The following is a 24,038-nucleotide window of genomic DNA, read 5'->3' on the forward strand; positions in this document are numbered from 1 at the left end:
GCATACTCATAGTCTTTCTGTAAGGAGGCATCTAATCTCCAGCAGCCAGTGTTGAGACATAGCCACTGACAAGGAGGAGGCTGCTGGCGCCCGTCAGCCCTGTTGCTCTCTCTTTTATCCCAAAGTCTGTCTGTTCTGGTTTTCTAAACTCCCAAGACAACAATTTCAGTTTCTCCCAATTTAACAGCCAGTGTAGCCGTATAAGAAGTAGTTGTGGGCAGGGTGTGGTGCCTCATGCTCAGAATCACAGCAGTGAGAGGCAGGAGGATTGTTTGAAGTTTGAAGTTGCCCTGGCCTTCGACAGGAGACTTTCTCAACATCCATGACAAATAAGGACAAAAGCCAGGCCGCAGGAGCATGCGTCCCGTTTTACGAACCTTCAGAATCATGCACGGGTTGGCCCGAGTGTACATTATGATGCCGTTGCTTTGCAGCGTTCTGAGGCGCAGAGCTAGCTTGAAGTCCTCTTCTTTGCTGTTTTCAGAGAGCCGGTACTTGATGTAACTGTTGCCAGCAAAGCTGAGAGAAGTGTGCCCTGAAAAGACCATTCCAACAGCACAAGTGTTCCTTTAAAATCCCAGCAGTGATCAGGGACCCACGAAGCTACCCACACACCGGAAAGCTGATCACAGACCACAGCAGCTGAGGGGCGGAGCCCAAGGATCTTGTCAGTTCACAAGTTTACACCATTAAACTATTAACCAGTCGGCTACCAAAAATATCCCACGTGTCTCCTGTTCGGAGCGGCTCGGTATTTCCACAGGTGGATTTTCTTAGTGTCATTAGATTCTTAACTCCCTCTTTCCAAGCTTAATATTTTTAAAAGATATCATTTGATTCCTTCCCCACGTTGCCTTCCCTTAGACATGTAGGAGCCTCGCTGGGTCAGGTGGCACACGCCAGCGATCCCAGCGACAGGAGAGGCTGCTGTAGTAGGCGCTCAAGCCAAAGCCTCCCTTGGTAATGGAGTGGGTTCATTGTCAGCTGGGATGGTTGAGAAAGCCTTGGAAAGCTGAAGCCTGGTGGTGGAATGTTTGCCTTGCATGAGGGTCTACGTCAACCTCTCACAGTAAAAAGAATTATTAAATAAAAATTAAGAAGTATCCTATGGAACAAGGAGAAGTCAGTCAAGCCACTTTCATGGAATCCTTGTATTCTCTGGGTATGCTAGTACCAGACAGCCAACTGATGTCAGGTGTCCAAGAAAGGAAGCCCCGGGCCGTCACAGCTCCATCGGCCAGTCATTAGCTACAGGCTTCCCTTATGAAACACACGTACGCTCTCTCTTTGTCAGAAAAGTATAAGCTTCAGCCTGAGGGTTATGAGAAAAGGGGTTTTCAGAGGAAAGTAAGGTACCCCAGAAAGCATGTCTATGGGCGCCTCAAAGAGGAGGTACTACTGTGGTCTGACCACCTCACCAGATTCTAAATTTGCTTGCTTCTGAATTAAACATCTTTTAAAAAAATTTCTTAACATTTTCTTCAACATGATGTTGCTGAAAATAGATCAATAGCTTCATAGAGTGCAAAGCAGAGAGAATGAAAATAAAGCAAATGGCTGGTTGTCATCAGCAATAGAAAGTTCTCTGTTTAGAAATTGGCAGGAAGGGATTTTTTGTGTGTGTGGCGTGTGTGCTGGGGTAGGGACATGTCAGTGAGTGACTTGCTGTGTGCGTGGCATGTGTGCTGGGGTAGGGACACGTCAGTGACCTGCCGTGTGTGTGGCGTGTGTTGGGTAGGGACATGTCACTGACTTGCTGTGTGCGTGGCGTGTATGCTGGGGTAGGACATTTTAGTGACTTGCTGTGTGCGTGGCGTGTGTGCTAGGGTAGGGACACGTCAGTGACTTGCTCAAGCTTCCTACTTCTCCCTTCATTTCATGCTCAGCTCTGTGCTGGACATCAACCATGGTAGAGTTTGGTTCCTGTTTTTATAAGAGTTCTCAAAAAGCTGAACTTCTAAGACCCTTCATTCAGCAAAGCACTTAATACGTTAGTCATGATAGCTCATATTCCTGCTAGCACTACTGTACTTATCATCACTTACATCACTCGCCATCACCCACAGCCCATGCTGTTGAGTTTGCCTTACAGGAGATAGTAATTATCTCTTAGATTCCAAAATTGGTATCAGTGTGCCTGGATGTTAGACACACCTTATCACAAAAGATGATCCTCCTGGTATAAAAAATGAAGATAGCTTTAGAGGAAAAAAGTGAAATAAAATGAAAAAAAAAACTGAGTAAAAATGTTAACATTGGGTAAAGATCAGAAGTAAGAGATTATTTGGTTGAAAATAATGTAAACATTGATTTTTCTTCTTTAAGATGCAGAGGTGAACATCTCGGTTTTCTGCAACATGGCACTAGCTAGAGCTTCCCGGGGAAGAGCTGGTTTATTTAGTGTTCAAAGCTGGTATTGTTCTATGGGAAATTGATGAGACTGGCTCAGATCTAACTACTGTCGCTTTTTCTCCCTACAGATTCATGCAGCCTTCTGAACAGCAGAGGGTCTGTCTCCTCTGCCCACACAACAGCATCCAGCCCTTCCATAACTTCGCATTCTTACTAGCCACTTGATATGACTGTGGACCCGTGGGATGGCCTCGGCTTTACACAGGAGCCCTGCCTTCATGTCTCCTCAGCCTGCAGTGGCTGCGGCATATCCCAACTAGGCATGAGGGGGAACATTGGTCAGGCTCCATTCTGAAGGTAAGTGTTGTACACACATAAATGTGTCTTCTGCAAGGGCCTGGTCAAAGTCATTCACTCAAGGCAAAGGTTTTCCCAGCAGGAGCTCCAACCCTGACTTGTCCACGCCGCTCTGTACCTGAGCATTCTCCGAGCTTCCCCGGTGGACACTGGCAGAGGAATGGTCTCCTGCTGGCCTCGTAACCTACACATTGCATGTCGTCTGGGCACGGCTTCTCCACACAAGGATCATTGGACCCTGGGCACACTCCTCCTGTAGCAAAGGCAGAAGAAACATCATCAGGATGCAGAGAGATTTACCATCAATTTTATGGATCAAAAGAAGTTGTCAAGGTCTGGGCTATATGTGATCTCAAGTGAGCTACAAATGCTCACCCAGAAGCATGGGCATTGGGATCGTCATCGCTGGGTGTCGGCGCCAATCATAGACCTCTGTATCGGTCAGCATTCCAATGAAGGATAAGAGCAAAGAGAAATCCAGAGCTCATGCAGATAGGACCGAATATGCCAAAGCTGGTTTTCGGCCCATTTCAGCCAAAGACAGAACATCACACCAAGACTCTGTCAGGAGGGACTAAAGAAAGTTCCCAACATCATAGAGGTCACTTGTGAGCACTGTGGGTTTGTCTGTCTTCTGCAGACCCTTACCACTCTGAAGAACTTGAGGGCCAATTGTAAGAGATGTTAGCTGTTGATTTTAGGGAAGGGAGGAGGGAAGGAGGAAGGGATGTCAAATGGAAGGTAGATGGGTAGTGTGTACATATTCCTAAGTAAAAGCCTAATTCTAAATTGTGAAAGCACAACTCATTCTGTTTCCTAATGCTTTGTGCCACGTGGTACTTTATTGATTAACTATAAGGAGGCCCTGTCAGCTATAAAAAATATGGCCGAGTCAGGACTTCATTTCACTTGCTTCCTTCAATCTTAGTCTGATGAAAGTTTAATCTCCTGGAAGGGACATCCTTAAAAGAAGATTAAAGCAGACTAAAGCAGACTAGGACCGGGGTGCAATAGGTCAGAACTAGGGTGAAGGTAGGTATGGCCTCACTGAAAGCAGCACATTTTTTTTCAAGGCCCCTTGGGCATTTCAAATGTATTTTGGATTCTCTCCAATCTGGCAAGAGTGTAAATGCCAAAGGACTTTGAAAAAGTGAATCAGCTAAAATTAAGCCTCAAATGGAATGGCGATTTCCTTGATGAGTGGGAGTGCTCCTTCCCTCTGAATGAGGATCACATCAGACTTCAGGTTCTCCCTTCTTCTGCAGGGGCTGGTCCTTGAGCACAGTCCTCCCTATGATGCCTCTCCTGGTCATTAAGGACTGTCCCATGATAGTCATCTTTGCCCAGGAGAAAGCAGGAAGGTGGTACTAACTACCTACAAGCATTTTCAGAACTGTGGTCCACAAAAGGAGCCATCTTGCCAGCACTGGTAAACTTAGGATTCATAAATCCCATTTGCTACAGGCAAGTTGTAAAAATCACTCTTGATACTGAGCCAGCTCTCAGCCTTAGAAGATGAAGGAATTTTAAGCTGAATATTTAGCATGAGTTTTACCAATGACTCTACATGATCCAACATCCCAAAACACAGCTTGAGATCTATTGTACCCTAAGTCATTATGCTTTTCATATATTCATTGGTATTGATGGAATATTAACTGATGTTTGACCACCTCATAAACCACTTTAAGGAGCTCTGACAAACAGTTCTAAAATAAGTTTAGGCATATTCATTCAACAAATTATAACTTGTTGAGTTATAAGTAGTAATTTGTTAAAGTAACTGAGAACAATGAGTTAATAAGCAAGGGTCTACAGAAGTGACAGAAAATGATACCCTTAGGCATGAAGCGCACGCACGCACACACACACACACACACACACACACACACACACACATACACACACACACGCTCGCACATACACACACACACATGCACACACATTATGTATCAGGTCACTGTTTTGACAGGTATGTGAGAGCAAGGGATGTCCCAGAAAACAGATGCTCTGCTCCCAAGAGAACATCAGACCTCTTCATTAGGAAGAGGATGCCCTAACTCCAGGTTGAAAGGGTGAGATCTTCTGAGCAACAGGAATGAGCCAACCATGGTGATGGCACAGCTTTGTGCATGACTAAACTTCTGTTTACAGCCAACTTACTCTTTCACCAGCTGAGTCTGTCTCAGGCAAAGACAACCTATGCCCTTCTAGGGTGCTTCTTAATGCTGAACAATAGTCAGGCTTTGCTGAAAAGTATAAGAGCCGGAAGCTAACTATCTGCAATCATGTGGGGGGGGGGCAATGGGGATATATCACAAAGCTTCTTTAACGGGAACATATCACAAAGCCCTCTTCAGCCTATTCCCCTCCCCTAGTTTCTGGATTATATGGGTAGACCCTTACAGCTAGCAGTGAATTCCAAGAAGGGATTATGTATAGAAATCTATTGTTCTTGATTAACATTCCTTTTATTTTTTCTATTCCAGTATACCTAGGGATCCTGTCTTCATATGTCACTGCACTTTTGACATACCTCTATAGATGTTATTTATTGTCTGTTCTGGATTTAATGTAACCGCTAAACGGCTATGAAATCTTACATTCTCAAAACTCAAATTTAAAAGCCAACATTTCAAAGAAGAAAGGATGCTTAGGTAAGTGTAGACACATAATAGTAATGGTATTTAGTCCCATATAGATTGTAATAATATTTAAAAAATAAAACTTAACATTTATGAGTGTATCTAATGAAAGGTAGTAACTGTATTTCAGAGACAATTCGGCACTGAGGTATTTCTGCATTTTATGCACGATTGTCCTTTTGCCACCACGCTCATCACGATAATTAGTATAGGACTTGTCACTTGATCTGTCGAATCTCTGACTTTGAGTTAAAGCACAAATTCACTTACCAGCAGTTGGATCTCAAGCCCTCAGCTCTTTTTCTTCTTGAGGCTTTGTGTCATAATACAGAGAAATGCATTTAATTAAACCACAGCCACCAATTAATGAATGTTTTAAATCCAATCCCCACTAGGGAGAATGCAGCATGAGTATGTATGAAAAACAGCAATTCACACATTACAAGTGAATTGTAAGGTGAATAACGACTTTCAGCGTGTAATAATGTACATGTGTTTTCATTCTATCTGCTTGTGACTTCGATTGGTTCTTCCTCCTTTTTGTTTTTAATAAGCTCTCTGTTGCGAAGGGGACAATTTTGGGTAAGGAATGTGACTCTGGCTGCTTCAGATACCTGCAGGGGTCCTTTGCCTTCATTCCAGCCTGGGATCTGCTTAGCCATAAACAAGCAGTCAACATAAATAAACTGTCATAAATGACAGTCCAGCTGCCTGTCAGGGAGCTCAGCTCACAAGCCCACTCTCCTGTGGCTTAAGGAACTGCGACAGCAAATCTGAGCCTGCAGGCCAGTCTGCCTTTTGTATGCTCCTTTGGGCAGATGCAGCTAGGTCAACAAGTTTATTCCAAGTAAATATATAAAATAATTAAAAGCCAGCTTCCTCCCATCAGGAGAGACTCCACATCTAACGGGGTAATTCCCTGTTCTCTGTAAACTGTCATAGAAATTGGGTCCTTTCTGAAGCGTATATTGTCTGGGCGACATGGCCTCAGCTGCTCCTGGGATGCCGAGGGACCCACGTCTGGGGCCTAGGGAATACTTTGGGTGGAGAAATGTTCTTTTCAGTAGATGTCTAAAGTTTTCTAGGTACACAGAATCCATCCTGCGTCGTCGTGTGGGCACTGAAGGGTTAACTTGATTTTAGAAGTCCCGTGTTTACATCCTTCCTTCTCAGGCAACTGTGCACACCTATTATTGTTAAGAGCCTTAAAGACCCTCTCTCTGGTGGCAGAAAGCACCTCATCAGCTCCTGAGTACCAGTTAAGAGATGACAGTGTCAACTCCTGTTGGCTTCTGGGAGGAAGTTTATCTTATTAACTATCATTAAATAATCCAGGTTTAATGAACTTGTGCTGTGCTCCGTGACAGCTCGGGGAGTGGGGGCCGTAGACTTGCGGGCTCTGCATCCCCAGGCATCCATCACTGTGGAGTGGGCATGAAAGGAGAAGGCTCCCACTCTATCAAGTCAAATGAGTCCATTTGTCGTACGCCAGTGCAGGACCAGGCAGCGGTAGCCTCTGTCACAGCATGACGCAGAGGAATGAGCTTCATTCCCTGTGTCCAGGTCCCCCGAGGAAAGGACGGAAGTGTGACGGGAAAGGGTCCTGATCCTATTGACAAGCTGCAGACCTGCCTAGTTATCTAACTTATTTACCCCTGTGGCCTTGAACATGTTGCCTAGCGTTTCTGGATCATGGCCGCCTTTCAGAAAAATCGGGACAAAGGTTCTTTATAGTGTCATGAAAAGTTAATGGGCCAGTGCCTGAGGAAACAGTTGTAAGGAAGACTTTGAGTGAGGCTGTGAAACTGGTGACACTAACACCTGTCAAGATGGCAGAGGCCTGGTCTTTCCACATGCTGCCTGATTTGAGTCAGATTTGCAAGCTGGGAGATGGTGTGAAATACCGTGTGTATTGGAGCCATGACGTAAGGCCTGAAGCCCTTTCTTCTTCAGGCTCCCAGGGAGCACACGAAGCTCCGTGTCTATGCTTCCAACCGCACTCCATGTAGAGCCGCCTGCCTACAAGCACAGCTCCTGTCTTCTCCGCCCTGTGTACAGTCCCTTACCTCCAACTCTGTTCCAAATTTTCCACTTCAGGTAGAGCCCCCCTGCCTTCCCGCCCCCGGAACTTCTCCACTTCAGGCACAACTCATCACCTCCACCTCAGGCATAACCCCTCCCCTACGAGGTCTCAGGAATGACGCCTCCTGCTCTCTGCACCTCAGGTACAACCCTTCACCTTGTCTACATTTCAGACGTTAGCTCCTTCACATTCTTTATATCAAAGACAGCCACCACTGTGTCCACCTCAGGCACACCCTACCTTTTCTATGTCTTGCACAGTTCCTCAATGCTTTCTAGCTTAGGTTCAGTCTTCTAACTTTCCCAACTCAGACATGTGTGTCTCCTCCCCCTCCCCCTTCCCCACCCCTCCCCCTCTCCCTCAGATACGGACATATCTTCTCTACCTCAATTGTGGCTGTTGTTTATACACTGGGGACATGCGCACAGGATGCGTCTGTTTTCTGCAACTTTCCCACTTCCTGCAGTTCTTTAGGTGGAAATATCTGGTCGCTTTCTATAGAGCTGACAACAGTTAAACCACCTGAGCTGAAGCTTCTGTGCTTCCGTGCAGGGCAAAGGGTGGTTCCCTGGAGACTTCTGGAAGGTCTTACTTCCATATTTATGACTCTCCTCATCGACACAGCATTCCCGAGTCCCTTGGGATTATGTCTGCACCAATGGCTAATACATCAGCATCTAGCTGTGATTATTAAGCTGCCACTTTGAGCTGAGCCCATTCCTTGATTTATGTCACTGCCTCATTATGCTGAAGAGTCCAATAACTAATGCTAAGTCCTCCCAAACCACATGCTTTGCTGGCTGCTGTGTCTGGGCAAATGCTCTGTAAGTCAGGGAGATGCCTTCTTGATTCATGGCCTGCAAATAGATATGGGATATAGTCTCCCGAGAATACAGGTTTGAAGCAGTCTCTGTGGTTTTCCCAGAAGCAGAGACATGTCCAGGCTCTAGAAGGCTTGGCTCAGCCATTTTTTCTTTTTATCACTTCACTAATGGTCAAACTTGGTTCTAATCAAGACATCCTCCCTGGAGCCATCTTGTGTGGATGTAGTGTCTTCACACAATTAGCACCAACAAACTGTAGCTTGAGAACACACCCAATTTAGATTATTGTCTACTTAAAAAAAAACCCTGAAAGCCAAGTTTCATGTGTTATACTCATGTGTCATGAGCCAGAATCCCTCATTTTATTTTATTACACTTATCAGACTGCACCACCATGGCCATCTACCAGCAAGGTCTCCTTCACTGTCTTATAGAATCCATTCCAAGAACTTCTCTTACTCCTTTCTGACCAGCCCAGCCGAGCTCTGTCCTTTCTTGACATCCTGATGTTGTTTTGGGCTTTGTGGGGATAAAGATTGTGCCGATCTATTTCACCACACATTTTTCTACCCCACCCAAATCTTGGGTTTTTCTGCTCACTGTCTTCTTTGCTCAACATACATTCCTGATTGGCAACATCCTATCATTGCAAACTTCACTGCTTTCAATGTCTTTCTTGAACTCCGCCAACTAAAGCTGATACTTCCTCCCTTTAGCTCTCCTCTGTGCCCTGTCATGCTTGTCCCTTCTCCTCCTTGGTAGCACATAATTGTTAGTACCAAGAAGTAAAGAAGACTGGTGTTGGCTGAGAAAAGAGGACCCAAGGAATCATAACCGTTCTCTTTAGCTGTTTTGAGGCAGGCTGTAGAGCAGGAATGAGCCAGCCAGGTTCTCTGTGTCTGCAAAGGCTGAGGCTATGTGATGTAAGAAGACGGATTTTGCTGGAGTGGTGTATAATCATCTGGAAAGACCCTGGGCTAGTGCTTAAGCCTTAGCTGAATTTCCACAGAGGGATAAAGCAGACAGGATGTCTGCAGTGGGTGGGAGGCTGGGCTGGGTGGTCTCCAAGCTCCTTCTCTAGTTGCACAGAGGTAGTAAGGCACTGTAGGTAACCAAAACTCCCAGTAAGATGATCAGATATGAATCTTGGTTCAGCCAGTTATGAGCTCTGCAGCTGTGGACCTGTCAACTGATGTTTCCAAGTCTTAGTTTCTTCAAGTTTTGGAGAGAGTTGAATGTAACTCCTTTGTAGGGTCACAGAGAGTGGTCAACACAATCTAATAGTGTGAAATAGAATTGGAAACTGGTCATGGAGCAACACATATTAATTCTTTGTCTATCCTTGCTCCGGTCTGTGGGTGAACTGGATGCTTCTTCATTTCCATGCCTTGGCTCTTACTCTTCATTTGGAACCCTTCCTCATGGCCACCTGCCTAATTCCAGGCATCTCGCCAGACCCACTCAGGTCCCAGTGAGGCAGGAGAGAAAGACAGGAGAATTAAAAGGACTTTGGAAGAAAAAGGAGCCCTTCAACCCAGAGTCTGGTTAAAGCCTCTTGCCAGGTTAAAAAAAATCAAGGATTATAGTACAAGGAATATTCACTGTAAAAATGACCAGGATAGAGACCATATTTTTTAAGGATATTACAATACTAATCTTAGTGTAAGCCCTGCGTGACTAGGACCTCGAGCAGGCCCTTGTCCCCTTCTGCATGCTTACTGATCATCTCACAAGCAAGCAGGCTGACTCTGCTTATGGTGGCTGAGGATGCCTCGGCTTCCTGCATCTTTGAGATCTAGGGTTTTATCTAGGCAACTGTAACCCTGCCAGGTAGCCCTCAAAACCACCCTGTGATCTCTTCGAGCTTTTAAAGCAATTTTCCCGCCATACTAACTTCAAATCCGCTCAAATCTTGTTTATGACTGTAAAAAATACACTATGACTGTCCTTTGAGAAGCCCACATGTAAGCTTGTGGGCCTCTTCCTTCTTGTGTGCCTCTCTACTAATCCCTGAGCTTAATTAAGATCTACAAAAAACCATTCTTCATAAACGCCACCCCTGCACTTCCAATTGTTCTTCATGAGTTCATTTCTCTGGCTAAGTGTCCATTTCAGGTGCTACCTGACTGGAGATGAGATAAGGGAAAGCTGCCTGTCCCCATCACAGCTGACACTGCCTCCTCCAGGGCCTAGTGCTGCTCTCCAGGGCTGATAGAGCCCTCCCTTGCTGGTGGAGGGCGTGGCTGCCGTCCCCTTCATCTCTGTCTAGCAGGAGCACCACTCATGAACATGTCTCATTCACCTCACTGAGCCCTCTGTGTTCCGTTCTCTGGGTCTTATTTGAATAGCTACGACAAACCAGGCAGCCATTGCTGCCACTGTTTCTGTAAACAACGCTGGTTTTAAATGCTGATAGTCACCTTGGGAGCCCATTCTAGACAAGTATGTCCTTTTTTGGATGTATTTCTATTTCATATTTTTTGAGCAGCTAATGAAAAATTTAAAATGTGGATAATCAGTATAGTGTCACAAGTTGTTTTGACATCCCTTCCCTTTGCTTCCCCATGGGAGGCCCATGACATCTATCACTCCCCATCTAACTTGATGTCAGGCTCCCTGACTGGCCTGACAAGGTTCCTTGACTACTCAAAGTTCACGTGGAGTCATCTCAGGACATCAGAACTCTGTGTCTCTCTAATTCTGTTAAACAGAGCTGTTTCACGGTGGCTGAGATTTAATGAGCTTATTTGGCAGTAAAATTCACATTGGATTTCACTTGTTAGCACAACTCAGCATTTTGGTTCAAGATGCTAATGATGATAATTGGACCCAAAAATCTGCATGAGAAAAAGATGAGCTGGAAGTTGGGAGGGGGAGGAGTACTGAGGCCAACTCTGTATAAACATCACTGTATAGACCCAAATGATCACTACATTCATTTATCATGCAAATTATTCCACCAAGTGGTGGGAAAGACCATTTAATGAATTTGTCAGCCTCCCAGGATAAACAGAAGAAAAGCCACACTGGTGTGTGAGTGTGTGTGTGTGTGTGTGTGTGTGTGTGTGTGTGTTTGTGTATGTGCGTGTGGGTATGGATGTATATGTATATGTGTGTGTGTGAGTATGTGTGTATGTACGTGTATGTATGGGTGTGTGTGAGTGTGAGTGTGTGTGTGTGTTGGGAAGAGGAATATCTGTCAAATTCAGTATCCTTGATTTCTAATAAATGAAAAGATGCCTTAATAGTTAGCACCTGCCAACTCTTTACATTCCTTTATTGCATTTTTACTTAAAAGAGACTTTTTAAGAAGTGAGAGGGACAATAGCTTGTCCCTTGGGCCTGAAGGAGAACTTATCCTTCTTTAACCTGTGACATTCCCCATGCTTGGTTTCCTGCTCATCAGCAGTCAAGGCAAAAATGCTGATAAACTCATACAACCCAGGCACACTGTCCATGGCTAAATATGAAGCTTAGCATCTGCAGCAAGCCAGTTATAAACTGTCTGAGAGATTCTCTGTCTTCCTGGAATTGCACTGTCTACTCTGCTAGGAAATAGGGTTAATTGAGAATTCTTACAGAGCTCATGTCACTGAGCTTGTGGTTTACATAACAGGGAGTGTTATTGCTCTCAGGATGAAGATGTATTACTTTTTTGTCACTGTGACAAAATACCTGAGTAAGTCCAGCCCTAATTAAAATGTTTGGTTTTGGTTTTGGTTTTGGCTCATGGTCTCAAAGGCTTTGATCCATTGTCAGCTTTCTCCACTGCCTGAGATAAGTAAAGCAGAACATCATGGTGAACGGAGTGATGGGGCAGGGTTTCTCACTTCACAGCAAGCAGGAAGCAGAGAGATGCGGGAAAGACTTAGAGAGCACGGCGCTGTCCTCAAAGGCATGCCACAGAGACCTTCGCACCCATCACACCCACCTTCTAACAGACTGTTCAAGTGCGAGTTCATCAATGGACAAATCCTCAGACGATTCCAGAGCTCACACTCTCCATTCACCTCCCCAAAGCACACAGGTGGGGTTGAGGTGAGAGCCTTTCCATGTAAACATGTAAACATGAGGGCCTGAGCTCAGATCCCCCACATCCACATAGAAGCCTGGAGCATGGCATGCAGCATGCATTGTCAGGGAATGACAGAAACAAGTTTGCTTGGTAGGCAGACTGGCAAGCTCTAATATATGTGTGTGTGTGTGTACAATGTATGTATGTATGTATGTATATATATATAATTATTTGTATGTACATATATAAGATCCTACCTCAATATAAAAAGTGCAGAGAAATTGAGAAAAATATCTGGCATCAGTTCTCCATATGTACACAGGTATCTGTGCACACACACACGCATGTGAAAACATATACAAAATGTATACATATCACACACATTTAAAAAGAAATTCTATGGGCTGAAAACCAAGCCTTTGACACATGGGCCTTGAAGGCACAGTTTCTGTTCTCTGTGCTGGGCTGCTGTGCAGTGTCACCATGGTCTTGGGCAGGACACACACAATCTCCTATTGGAAATTATCCTTGCATCATCTGCTGAAGCTGAGGCTGGGCCAGGCACCATCTTCAGCTCTATTCACTACTATATTTTAGAAGCTTCCCTTTCAGCTTCATGTTAAGATTGACTTAAAATTGAAGACTTTCACTAGAGAAAGGCTTAGTGAGCATTCAGAAAGCTTCCTCTTGCCTACCTGAGTCACAAAAATCAATACCATTATAGACTTACTGGGTGTAGAAAGAGGCAAGCAAAATACAGGAGTCCTGGCTGGGGGCATCACCTTGAAACATTGCATTTAGAATTGCAGAATAATATGCAAACCACAGAGCAAGTCTTTGCCCCCCCCCCCAAATAATAAATACACAATAAAACAAACAAACAATAATTCACTATGCCTTTTCTGTAAGGACACTTTGCTAAACTGGCTCACCCCATCTCTTCAACTTGCCTTCGTATCTAAAAAGCCCTCAGATAGTTGGTCTCCATGTATACACGTCACAGAAGATGCCCCTTGGCTACAGAAGGGCTTGTTCACTCTTTTCTTTTTCTTTCTTTATTTCTTTCTCTCTTTCTTTCTTTCTTTCTTTTTGAGCTTCTTTCCAGCAGGCAGGTGCTTGCAAGGCAGCCTCAGCAAGCCCTGCTCCTAAAGAGACTGTGTGCTTTTCATTGGGAACCTTCACTGCTTAGAACACTGCTGCCTCAAAATGTTTTTATTTTCTCTGAGTTCTCAAAGTATGAGGATTGACGCACTGCCGCAGTCTCCCCTGCAGAGCTTGCCCGTCCTATCCTGAACTCCTCCTGACCCCTGCTGTGAATCACTACATGGATTCTCCAGCACAGCTTTGGGGGAATAAATCAGTTTGTCTGCAAAGGACATCTAGACAAGGTCTGGACAGCTGGCATTCATAAATTGTTCCCGGTGGCATCTGCCAGAAGTGCATTTCACCAGCATGCCTCTGCTGAATTACCATGCAGCTAAAGTACATATGTTACAGGTCTGGCCTCCACTGCATCCGCCTGACAAAAATGCAAACCAAAGCCACGGGTACCAGAGGGCAAATGCCCACTCTTCTAGGAACTCTGATGCTATCAAAATGGCTCCTGCAGATGGTCGAGGCCCCTAGGTCCTCTCTTTGATGAGCTTATTTTCCTAACTGCAACCAAAATCATGCTTCATGAGAAGAGGCCAGAGTTGCTGCCTGTTCCCAGCTACCCATAGGGATGCTTTGTAAATGGCTTCTCTTCTGGCCACAGTCTCTATGGACTAAGTTCGCTTTGGATAGGGTAATGCTGGTACAATTTTCTCAGAGGAGAATTTATGGCTGTGAATTTATGGCTCCCAAGTCAAAGAGGGGAAAGCTGGGGCAGAAAGAACAATCCTTACTGATTACTGAGGGCCTGTGAATCTACAGCTATGACCTTTGCCCGGCCAAGGCCAAGGTTCAATGACAAGCAAGAAGCTTAGTCTCTGCAGCACTGAGGCCAGCCTGCCCCTTGACTGTGCCCTCAGACATCTGGCCTGTTTTTCACCAAGGCAAATGGTGCTGCTGCTACCCTCTGCTCCAGCTTCCTAACTCATTTCTCATCAGCACCCTCTAGCCTGCCCACTCTGCATCCTTTGTAAAGGACATACCCTACCCCATCACGTTTTTCCTTCCAATTATTGGATGGCTTCTGCTACCTCAGGGTCATTTCTAATTCTTCATCCTAGCTAATGGCAGAGGGTGCACGTGGCCCTCTCTGGTCTCATTTGTCATGGCTGCCACTTCCTTCTAGAGAAGGAAGCATTTTCATTCTTGGTGCGGTGGGGCTCCTCTCTCAGCCTTTAAGCTTCCCCCAGGCAAGCTCTCCTCTGATCCCTCCCTGAGTTGATCTCAGCCCAAAGCACGCTGTCTCTCACTGAGGCTGCTGCACAGGCTTACATCCCAACAGTAAGATGGTAATAGCGTTCTTGCAGCATTTTACTCCCGTGCCAGCTGCTCCGCGTGCAAACAACATTGGTGAGTGCTTGGATGTGGCCATCACGCACAGACTAAGCTAAAGCTCCATGACTGTGCGGACCAACTTGTGACATTTCTTGCCTCTCCATCTCTAGCATCTATCCTGTATGCTAGGCATGTGAGAACTCCTACTTAGTCGAATGGGTGACTGAATGCAAGAATGGCATTTCTATCTACCTCTACATCCTCAGAGTCAGGAGGTGTGATGACTGATCTGTACTGTCAGCTTGATTAGATTTAGAGTCATTATAGAAATACCTGTGGGTGTATCTACAAAGGTGTTTCCAGAAAGGTTTGACTGACCAGAGAAAACCCACTGTGAGTGTAGGCAGCATCTCCCTGTGGGCTGGGGCCCTGGACTGAATTAAAAAAAAAAAAGAAAAAAAAAAAAAAAAGGGAAAGTGAGCAGAGAGCTAGTATTCCTCACACTAGGCTTTATGACTTCAGATACCAGCCAGCTGTACCAGCCTCCTGCTGCTGCGATTCTCTGACAATAGACTGTACCCTCAAACCGTGACTCTCTGTCGAGGGCTTTTGTCGGGTACTTCATAACAACGAACAGAAAAATAACCAATATAAGAAAAGATCCATCTAGCAGAACCCACCATTACAGGTGCAGCGCACGTTCCTGTAGAAACGTGGGCACACGAAGCTGATGCGAGCTGTGCTGTAGGTCATGAGTGCGTGGGAATCCAGTGACAAGCCCTGCTCACAGTGCTGCTCCTGACAGTCCAGCCCCGAGCAGTTCTTCTCCAGGATGGCCGCTATGTGCATGACGTTCTCCAGGTGCCGCCTGGCGTTGGACAGCTTCTGGATCAGGTAGGCTGGCTTGTAGAACTCGCTGCTGTGCATCTCCACGGCAAACAGCATGTCCAGCTGGTTGGTACCCACCACGGGCTGGATGCTGATGATGCGCAGGCTGTCCTGCTTCTGGGTAAGGACTGCATTCCGCAGGATGCGCCGGAACCCGTGCATGTGCAGCCCCACAAAGTCCTCGGGGGACACATTCTCAAAGCGGATGGTGACAGTGTTTTGCAGCATCTCGTGCACCAGTTGCTCCACGTGAACAACGACATCGATGGGCACTTGGAAGCGGCCATCACTCACGGACACATTCAGGACGTACTTCCCGCTGTCCAGCCCTCCCAGTGCAATGATTTTCCCATCATGACTGTTCACTTTGAACAAGCTCTTCTGCTCTGATTTGAGGGCAAACGTGAGGACGTCATACACATCCTGATCTGTGGCATGGATCTTCCCAATGACCCCACCAGGAAAATCGTCCTCCATGGTGACAATGAAGATTTCCAGAGGGATGGCTGTGGGCTTGTGGGTGCTTTCCTCAATGACCCGCACACGGATGTAGGTATGAGAAACTTGTTGTGGTTTTCCTGAGTCTTTTGCCTGGGGGACACCAAGAAGAAGACAAACAAGGAGTTAAGGAGAATAATTAAAATGTCATCCTGTGACAGAGGATGTCTGGACTGTCTACCAGGTTCGCCTCTTCCTCCATCCCTTCCCATTATCCTGAAAAAAGAAAAAAGCTGAGGGTGGGTGCTTAAACACAGCAGTACTTTTACACCTTCAGTCACTCTCTGTGTACTGTATTATGGACAATAAAATGTGTCAACACAATAAAGCCAGTGAGGGTGAGTTAGGGATGTGTGACAAGAGTGCTACAAGACCCAGCACGCCCAGACCAGGCTTGCCTTATTTTTTAGACAGAAATCAGAGGAAAATTTCATAAATGATGTTGCCAATTTGGAGACGGAACCTTTGTTTTCTGTTGGATTCGTTCCTTTTAAATGGACCAGGTGACACCTTTTGGCACATAGAAAAAATGCCATTAGTTAAATGAGAATTACATCATGGTAAGCTTTAAAATACAAAAGATGACACATCAAAGGGGAAATGGGCATCTTGACAAACTCCCTTCTCTCTTAATAGAGGAACTGATGCTGTAGCCTCCAGGGGGACAGATCTCTAATGAGCACCTGTCATGCATGGTAGAGGGGTCAATGGTGCCATGCTTCAGAATAAAGTCAGGTCCTTGTAGACCAGATCCCCAGGGATCCAATGACCCTGTGGACGGAGCTAGAACAGAGGGCATGTCCTCAAATGTAGGTGGTGATGGAGAATCAAGCTCTGGGCACCATATAGGCTTGTCTTTGAATCTCAGCTTTGTACTCAATCCATTTGTGGTTCTGAGTAAGTTACTGACTCCTTTAAGCTTTGAGCTTTGCATCTTTAGCACGAGTAAAGCAATAATATCAGCCTCTGGGGGTCTTGTGGGGATTGGAAGAGTGATTACAAAGTCCTTAGTACAGGTACCACCCATAGAAATACTTAGCATGTAGTTGTGGCTATGGTGGCTGCTATCTGAAGCATTGGCATCATTATCTCCTTTGTTTGGCTATGTGAACCAAGAGATGCTGAAATAGAGATGCGCTGAAAGTGGAAAGAAGTTTGGCAAATTAGGTTGAATTCCAAGCCAAATTGTGGATACCTCAAAGGATGTCGACGAGACTGAATTTCATAGGTCTGCCAAAGGTTGCCCACCCCAATGCCAGAGGCCAGAGAGGTATCAGGAAGGCATGAAGGCACTGGACAGAAGATCCCAGACACAGAGTCTATGCCAGAGAGGGATGGGGAAATGATGCATACCTAAGGACTCTGGTAGTCAAAATCTGAAGGTGTGAGGCTGAGGGCCCAAGTCTGCAAGCCATGGCTAGTCATAGATAGCTTTAGCTTGGTTGGAAAGCAGTTTCTGTAAGGACTAGATGCTTAACACTGTGGGATTTTTGAGTTATGTGACCTATACCACAAATACCTAGTTCTGTACTTACAGCTCAAGGGCAGCCATAAAAACAGAAGCGAAGAGGTAAATCTGTGTCCCAATGAAGCTTTATTTATAAAACGTGCCAATGGGAGGAACTGCACCAGGAATTTTTGTTTGCTTGTCCCTTATGGAAAGGAATGACATAAAGCAAGTGCAGAGAACTGGGCGTGGCCTGTGAGAAGACACAGAAAATTCCTCTTGTCCCTGGAGTGTATGTCCTGTGATACACTAGGACAAAGGGTCTCCTCTAGGGAGGTCACAGATGTGATCAAAGGCAGCAGTTACTAATTTGTCTGGGAATGGAAGAGATCAAGCTGCTGTTTACCTAACAAGATATTGATTCAACACTGTGTGAGCACCCAGAACCACACCGTGTCACCCTAAGCCACCCTTCAAAAATGGTCAGGCAGCTCTCTATGGGCAATCATGAGTTAAAATATCATTCAGTTTTATGGCTGAAATCCAAATCTTAGCATAGGCAAAGTCACAGAAATTCCATGTGCTTGAACATTGATAGCTCCTTTTGTGACCCTTGCACACCTGTCATTTTTGCCTCTTTGAACTGTTTTTGTCACACAGGCCATTGAGCGTGAGGGTTTGGGATACTGAATAATCAGTGTCATCAGAGTCCTTGGTTCCCTCCTGCCTTATGGGGAGGGCATATACAGCAGAGGTCATGACATGGCTAAGTCTTGTATGACAGTGACTGGCATCCTCCCTCAGCAAGAACACCGGAAGCATGGGCAGGAATCATTTAGAACCCCAGGACTTTTTAAAACAGTACTCATTGAAATCTCCTGACTGTCTGCCTGCCAGGAAAAATCTGCAGAAACATCCTTGCTGAGCAGTGAAGTACCTTTCCTTCCTGCTGAGTCTCACACATTTCTTACACAGACGCTGTCTTTATTGGGAAGAAACTGAATTTGGGATTAGAAGAGGAACATCCCTTCACTATCCTGCGCTATCATGACTTAGTGAACAAAGAACAAACAACAATAAGCAGAAGGAGAGACATGGGAGAAAGCAGCACTCAGTGTGGACAGACAGCAAAGCTGTACCTGGAAACACAGTAGGTACTATACCTGGATGCACAGTAGGTACTTTACCTGGATTCACAGTAGGTATGTGCCTATATGCACAATAGGTACTATACCTGGATGCACAGTAGGTACTATACCTGGATGCACAGTAGGTACTGTACCTGGAGGCACAGTAGGTACTATACCTGGATGCACAGTAGCTACCATACTTGGATGCACAGTAGGTACTGTACCTAGATGCACAGTAGGTACTGTACCTGGATGCACAGTAATACTATACCTGGATGCACAGTAGTACTGTACCTGGATGCACAGTAGGTACTTTACCTGAATGCACAGTAGGTACTGTACTTGGATGCAGAGTAGGTACTTTACCTGGATGCACAGTAGGTACTGTACCTGGATGCACAGTAGGTACTTTACCTGGATGCACAGTAGGTACTCCGGGGACTCCATGTGCCGGAAGACCACTGCTGACCGCAGGATCCCGTGGGAGTCCAGCATGAACTCCTCATCTTCATTTCCCGACAGAATAGAGAAGGAAAAGGGAGGCCCGTTGTGAAAGGAGTCTCTGTCTGTCACCACGAGCTGTAAGATACTGGTACCCACTGGCTTGTTTTCCTGCATAGAAGAGTGTTGCAAAAAAAAAAGGAAGTTAAAATTACACCTCTCATCACATTAAAAGAAATCATTATTGGCTGGGAGTGCCAGGCTAGAACACCAGGCATTTGACAGAAGGAATTCCTCCATGGTATTTATTATGTCTATTGAGGACAGGCTGGGGTTGCAAGCATTCTCTTTCTCATCTTGTCTCTCGCAGCCTCCTCACAGCTGTGCCAGGAGACTGTACTCTCTGCAGATGACAACACGGGCCTGTGGCTGAGCAGGTTCCTGGGTCCCAAAGATACAGCCATGTCTCATCTTCCGTCACTTTCAGAACTGACTGACCTACAGGACTCTGTCAGGAACTCTTTCCAGCCTTTGTGATGACCATAGAAATCCAGTGAAGACCAGAAAGCGTCACCCTGCTGGGATGGGAAGGTCGGTCCTTAAACTAGTTACACACTGTGACTATGTGGATACCCGACACAATCACAGTGTCACATCGGACATTTGTGGGGGTGGAGGGGATGTGGGGGAGGCAGGGCAGGCATGTAAACAACATTCCAGTCAATTTGTAAAACCAAATGAGCTTTTACAATCCATCTCACCACATGGCTGTCCCACGTTTCTGTAGGGGAAGGAAGCAGACAGCACATTTATGGGAATGAGGAGGCACAGAGTCTTTGATTTCAGCAGCCAAAATGGGAACATGAAGATGAGTTGGACCTTCTTTTTGGATCAAAGTTTATCTTCTTCATTTTGAAAGTACCAGATGAAGTTCTTTGTAACCAGGGCCAAATAATTGGTTTTTCAACCCTCTGTGCTTAGGCTTTAGCCTTAACACAGTCTGGATTGATGTTAGCTTTCTCAGTTAGCCTGGTGATGCCATCAGGTTAAGGACCAAGTGTGCTTTGGTTCCAGAGATGAGGACCGTGATATGTCATTCTCACTGAGCAGCAAGGCTCATATCCTGAATTAGTTTATTATGATAACTGTGTGTTGCTGAGCATAGTGAGTCACGCGGTAACTCTAGCACTTGGGAGGCAGAGACAGGAGGATTCTTGTAAGTTTGAGTCCAGCTTAAATATAGAATGTGAGTTCCAGGTAAGCCAGGTCAACATAGTGAGAGCGTGTCTCAAAAATTAAATAAGAAAAGTTTTAAATTAGAAACAGAGTAAAAGATAACCAGGTATTGGAACAAGCCCACTATTCCGGGTGTGAGAAGGGAGGCAGTCTTGAGCGAGAAGTGAGGTTTTTGTTCTGCCACAGCCCTGCCCGCTTGGTTATTGAGCTCCAGGCACTGGCTCTCTTTGGAGCCCACCGTGGGACCATGTCATCCCAGTGAAGATTTAGTACTTTACACAGACAACATACTCAGCACCGCACAACAGAAGATTTATTGATTTGTTTGCTCATTCTCTGAGGGCCATTTCCTCCACAGAAGAAACGGAAGGAGTGAGAGAATGCGTGTCCTTGGGGGTCACTGTCTAAGAAGGAAGGGTGTGAAATTACAGACAAGCCCAGCCTGCAGAGGGAGGGGGCCCTGGCCATGTGCTCTCGCCGCTGATTTCCGCATCTGCAAACAGTCTGTCCAGCTGATGGATGCGTGTCATAAAACTGAATGTTGAGAAGGCAAAGTATGTCTTGTTTGAGGAGGGTGTAGCGTGGAGTGAGGCAGAGAGCGCCCTGGTAGGCCACGGCCACGGAGATCTAAGAGAAGGAGGAGGGGAGGAGGTCCAGGGACGAAGGCAGGAGAGCGATCACACATGGGGCTGCCAGCGGCGGCAGTTAAGAGGGAAAGCAAACTATGTCTCTGGGAAGGAATAGGATTGTACTGACAAGGGGGGCAGGGATGAGCAGACAGTGGTAGTGCTTGCTTCCTGAACATCTTGGCCTGATTTGCAGACAGCTCAGCGTCACTGGGGTGAAGGAGGCTACTTATAGATAGCCATAGCCAAGGCCTTCCATCTTATCCCAAAGGGCTCTCTAAGGACCTAACCACTCCCATTTCCCTACTTCACAAAGCTCTGGGGAGTACCCGAGAGCCACCATGACCCAACCCCCAGGAAGCTACAGAGCTGCTTCTCCAGGATTCCTGTGGCCCTGTAAGGGGTGACCATCGCTCACCGGGGCTCCAAGTCTTCCACACTCAGTCTGGGTCTCCCTGTCTTCCTAACCGGGCCTTCTAGCCTCCAGTAGAGAAACTCGGGTACCCTGCTCACAAGCTAACTTTTAAATAGTACGCTAATGGAGAAGTCGGTCACCTAATGGAGAAGTCTGTCATTGTCCCTGAAAGCAGGACGACAAGTCTAAGTTATTCTATCCTGCAGCCTAACTTTAAGGAAGGTGGCTTTCAAGTCCTAAACAAAGTGCCACGAAAGGCAAATTTTAAGGAGTAGCTTAACTGTGTGGGATGGTTCATATTGACCTCTCTCCTCTGTGCAAAGAATACAAGGTTTCTTAAAGATAGCCTGCCACTGAAGAAAGACTATTTATATCATGTGTTCACTTGATAGATTCAAGTTCAAATCCTGACCACTTGCCAGATGCATGATCTTGAGAGAACTAGTTAAACTCACAGATCCATGGCTCTTTCAACTGTAAGGTGTGTGTGTGTGTGTGTGTGTGTGTGTGTGTGTGTGTGTGTGTGTGTGTGAGAGAGAGAGAGAGAGAGAGAGAGAGAGAGAGAGAGAGAGAGAGAGAGAGGTAGTGATGGGGACAGACCATGTCCCCGGAGCATCTAACACTTAGAAGGAACAGTACTCAATAACTCTATACAACAATTGTGGTGCAAAGAAAGGATGCTTGCATACCTTCCCCAGGAGGAGACAAGTTGACATTGAATACTAATTAACCACAGGTTGATAACTAGGTCCCAATGCAATAACAAGAGGCAATCTCTTGAGGCACCAGTGTCCTCATAGAAAAGCCTGAAGGAGCACATTTATCTTTTCTGCTAAGTGAGGACACAGCTAGCAGTGGCTATCATGGACAGAAAGTGAGCTCCTGGTGGTTAGGAGATCTTCTTCTCAGCCTCTGAAACAGTTGGCGGTAAACTCCAGCTTTTAGTGTCTCCCACTTGAGGTTATTTTGTGGTGAAGCCCCAATGCAAAGGCCAGAGCAGAGGAGGAGGCTGAGCCACACAGGTAGAACCTGGCAGGCAAGGTTGGCTTACCTGGATCACAGCAGTATAATTGGCAGGTGTGAACACTGGGCTGTTATCATTCACATCAGAAATATCAATATTGACAGTTGTGGTTGAGGACATTGGTGGAATGCCGCTATCTGCTGCTTGAATGAGCAGGGAGTATCCCGACACCTGCCAAGGAACAGAGGTGACAGTGAGGAACTGCAGTTCCTCCTCCCTTCTGCACATGCTCAGATGACCTGGAGTGGCTGGCTGTGTCACCTTCACTCATATTCTGTAGACCTCTGCACCATCAACACTGGGGCTGCATCATTCTCTGCTGGGGGTTGACCTAAGCATTTCAGGGTGTTCAGAGTTGTCCTAACTTCTGCCCACTGGGACACAATATCACACTCCATTTAGTTGAGCCAAACAAAAATGCAGCCAATATTTCCAGTTCTTTGCTGAGGGGAGGGGCCACTGCTTTTGAGGTTCAGCCCAAGCCTTTGTTCAAAACCTCCACCATACTGCTGATCTTGATATTCCTGGCTTAGATGGCTAAATCACCTAGAAGATTCAATCTGTTTTTAAAGTATTATTGCTATGACATTCATTTCTATATATACTTAATTTTGAAAACACATGTTTTGGTCAAGAATAACAGTATTCAGAAATTAGCTCGGTCTTGGACAGAGAAAATTTCTGAGCCATTCTTTTCCTCAGGTGCCTTCAGGTGATCTTTTCTGACCAGCTCACTTAGGGCTGAACTTGCTAATAAAACCAGGACACAGCACCCTGGTTAAAGGTAGTTTTCTTTCTGTGACTCATGAGGGACTAAAGTTCAAGCTATACAGAAAGGTACACATTTGTCTTTTTCTTTAAGATCTCCAATGTCTGACAAAAGCTATTATCAATAGAAAAGTTTTTCATAAGTTGAACCCAATATCTCCCTGCATTTCCTTGCTAGTCGCATGGAGCCCGTGCCCACGAGCCCAATGATGTTTAGCAGTGATGCTGAGGAGTGACCTAAACTCACTCACCCGTTCCCGGTCCAGTTTCTTCTTAACCTTCACAAGTCCCAAGGTTGGATCCACAGCAAATTCATTGTCCCTATCTCCACCCACAATGGAAAAGCGAATCTGTCCGTTAGGCTTGCTGTCCACATCTTCAGCTACCAGCTTCATAGAAAGGAAACAAAACAAAGACAAGATATAATGCAAGAGAAAGACAAATGGTTGATGTTTGGGGACTCTGTCTGACAGTGTCCTAGGATCCCTGGCCTTCATAAGTCTCTGATGGAGGAAGTGATTGGTGGGACCAACAAAGGCGACAGTAGCATGGCACTTACATTTCCTCGTTAGTTTCACCTTCTCAGAGCATGATATCTATCAGGTCTGATATCATCAGGGTTTGATATAATGACGACAGACCCCAGGGCTAACTGGGAGGGTTGGTTTCATGACCCCTCTACGGTTCTTCAGATAATGGTCTCAGCCACTTGTGATGGCTCTTCTTCATTGCCAGCATGACTGGGTTGGGAATCATTTGGAGGCACAGCTCTGAAGACTATGTGAATGTTCCTAGAGAGGTTTAGCTGTGAGAAGACACATCCTGAATGTGGATGGCATCATCCCTGGGAGTCAGGGCTTTA

The 24,038-nt window shown here is 45.8% G+C and overlaps 1 protein-coding gene across 5 annotated transcripts in view; it reads right to left on the reverse strand.

Moving 5' to 3' along the window:
• Positions 1 to 24,038, reverse strand: part of FAT3 (FAT atypical cadherin 3) — a 603,907-nt gene that overhangs the window by 30,652 nt on the left and 549,217 nt on the right. For all 5 annotated transcript variants that reach the window (XM_084783571.1, XM_084783568.1, XM_084783572.1 and 2 more), the window contains 6 exons: positions 23,428 to 23,565; positions 22,436 to 22,579; positions 19,081 to 19,278; positions 15,384 to 16,182; positions 2,828 to 2,962; positions 378 to 535 (listed from right to left, as the gene is read on the reverse strand). In XM_084783571.1, coding sequence (XP_084639697.1) covers positions 378 to 535; positions 2,828 to 2,962; positions 15,384 to 16,182; positions 19,081 to 19,278; positions 22,436 to 22,579; positions 23,428 to 23,565 — 1,572 coding nt within the window. The remainder of the gene's footprint in view (positions 1 to 377; positions 536 to 2,827; positions 2,963 to 15,383; positions 16,183 to 19,080; positions 19,279 to 22,435; positions 22,580 to 23,427; positions 23,566 to 24,038) is intronic.

This window comes from Acomys minous, assembly GCF_964271855.1.
Source record: "Acomys minous genome assembly, chromosome: 5".
In the NCBI taxonomy this organism is placed as follows: domain Eukaryota; kingdom Metazoa; phylum Chordata; class Mammalia; order Rodentia; family Muridae; genus Acomys; species Acomys minous.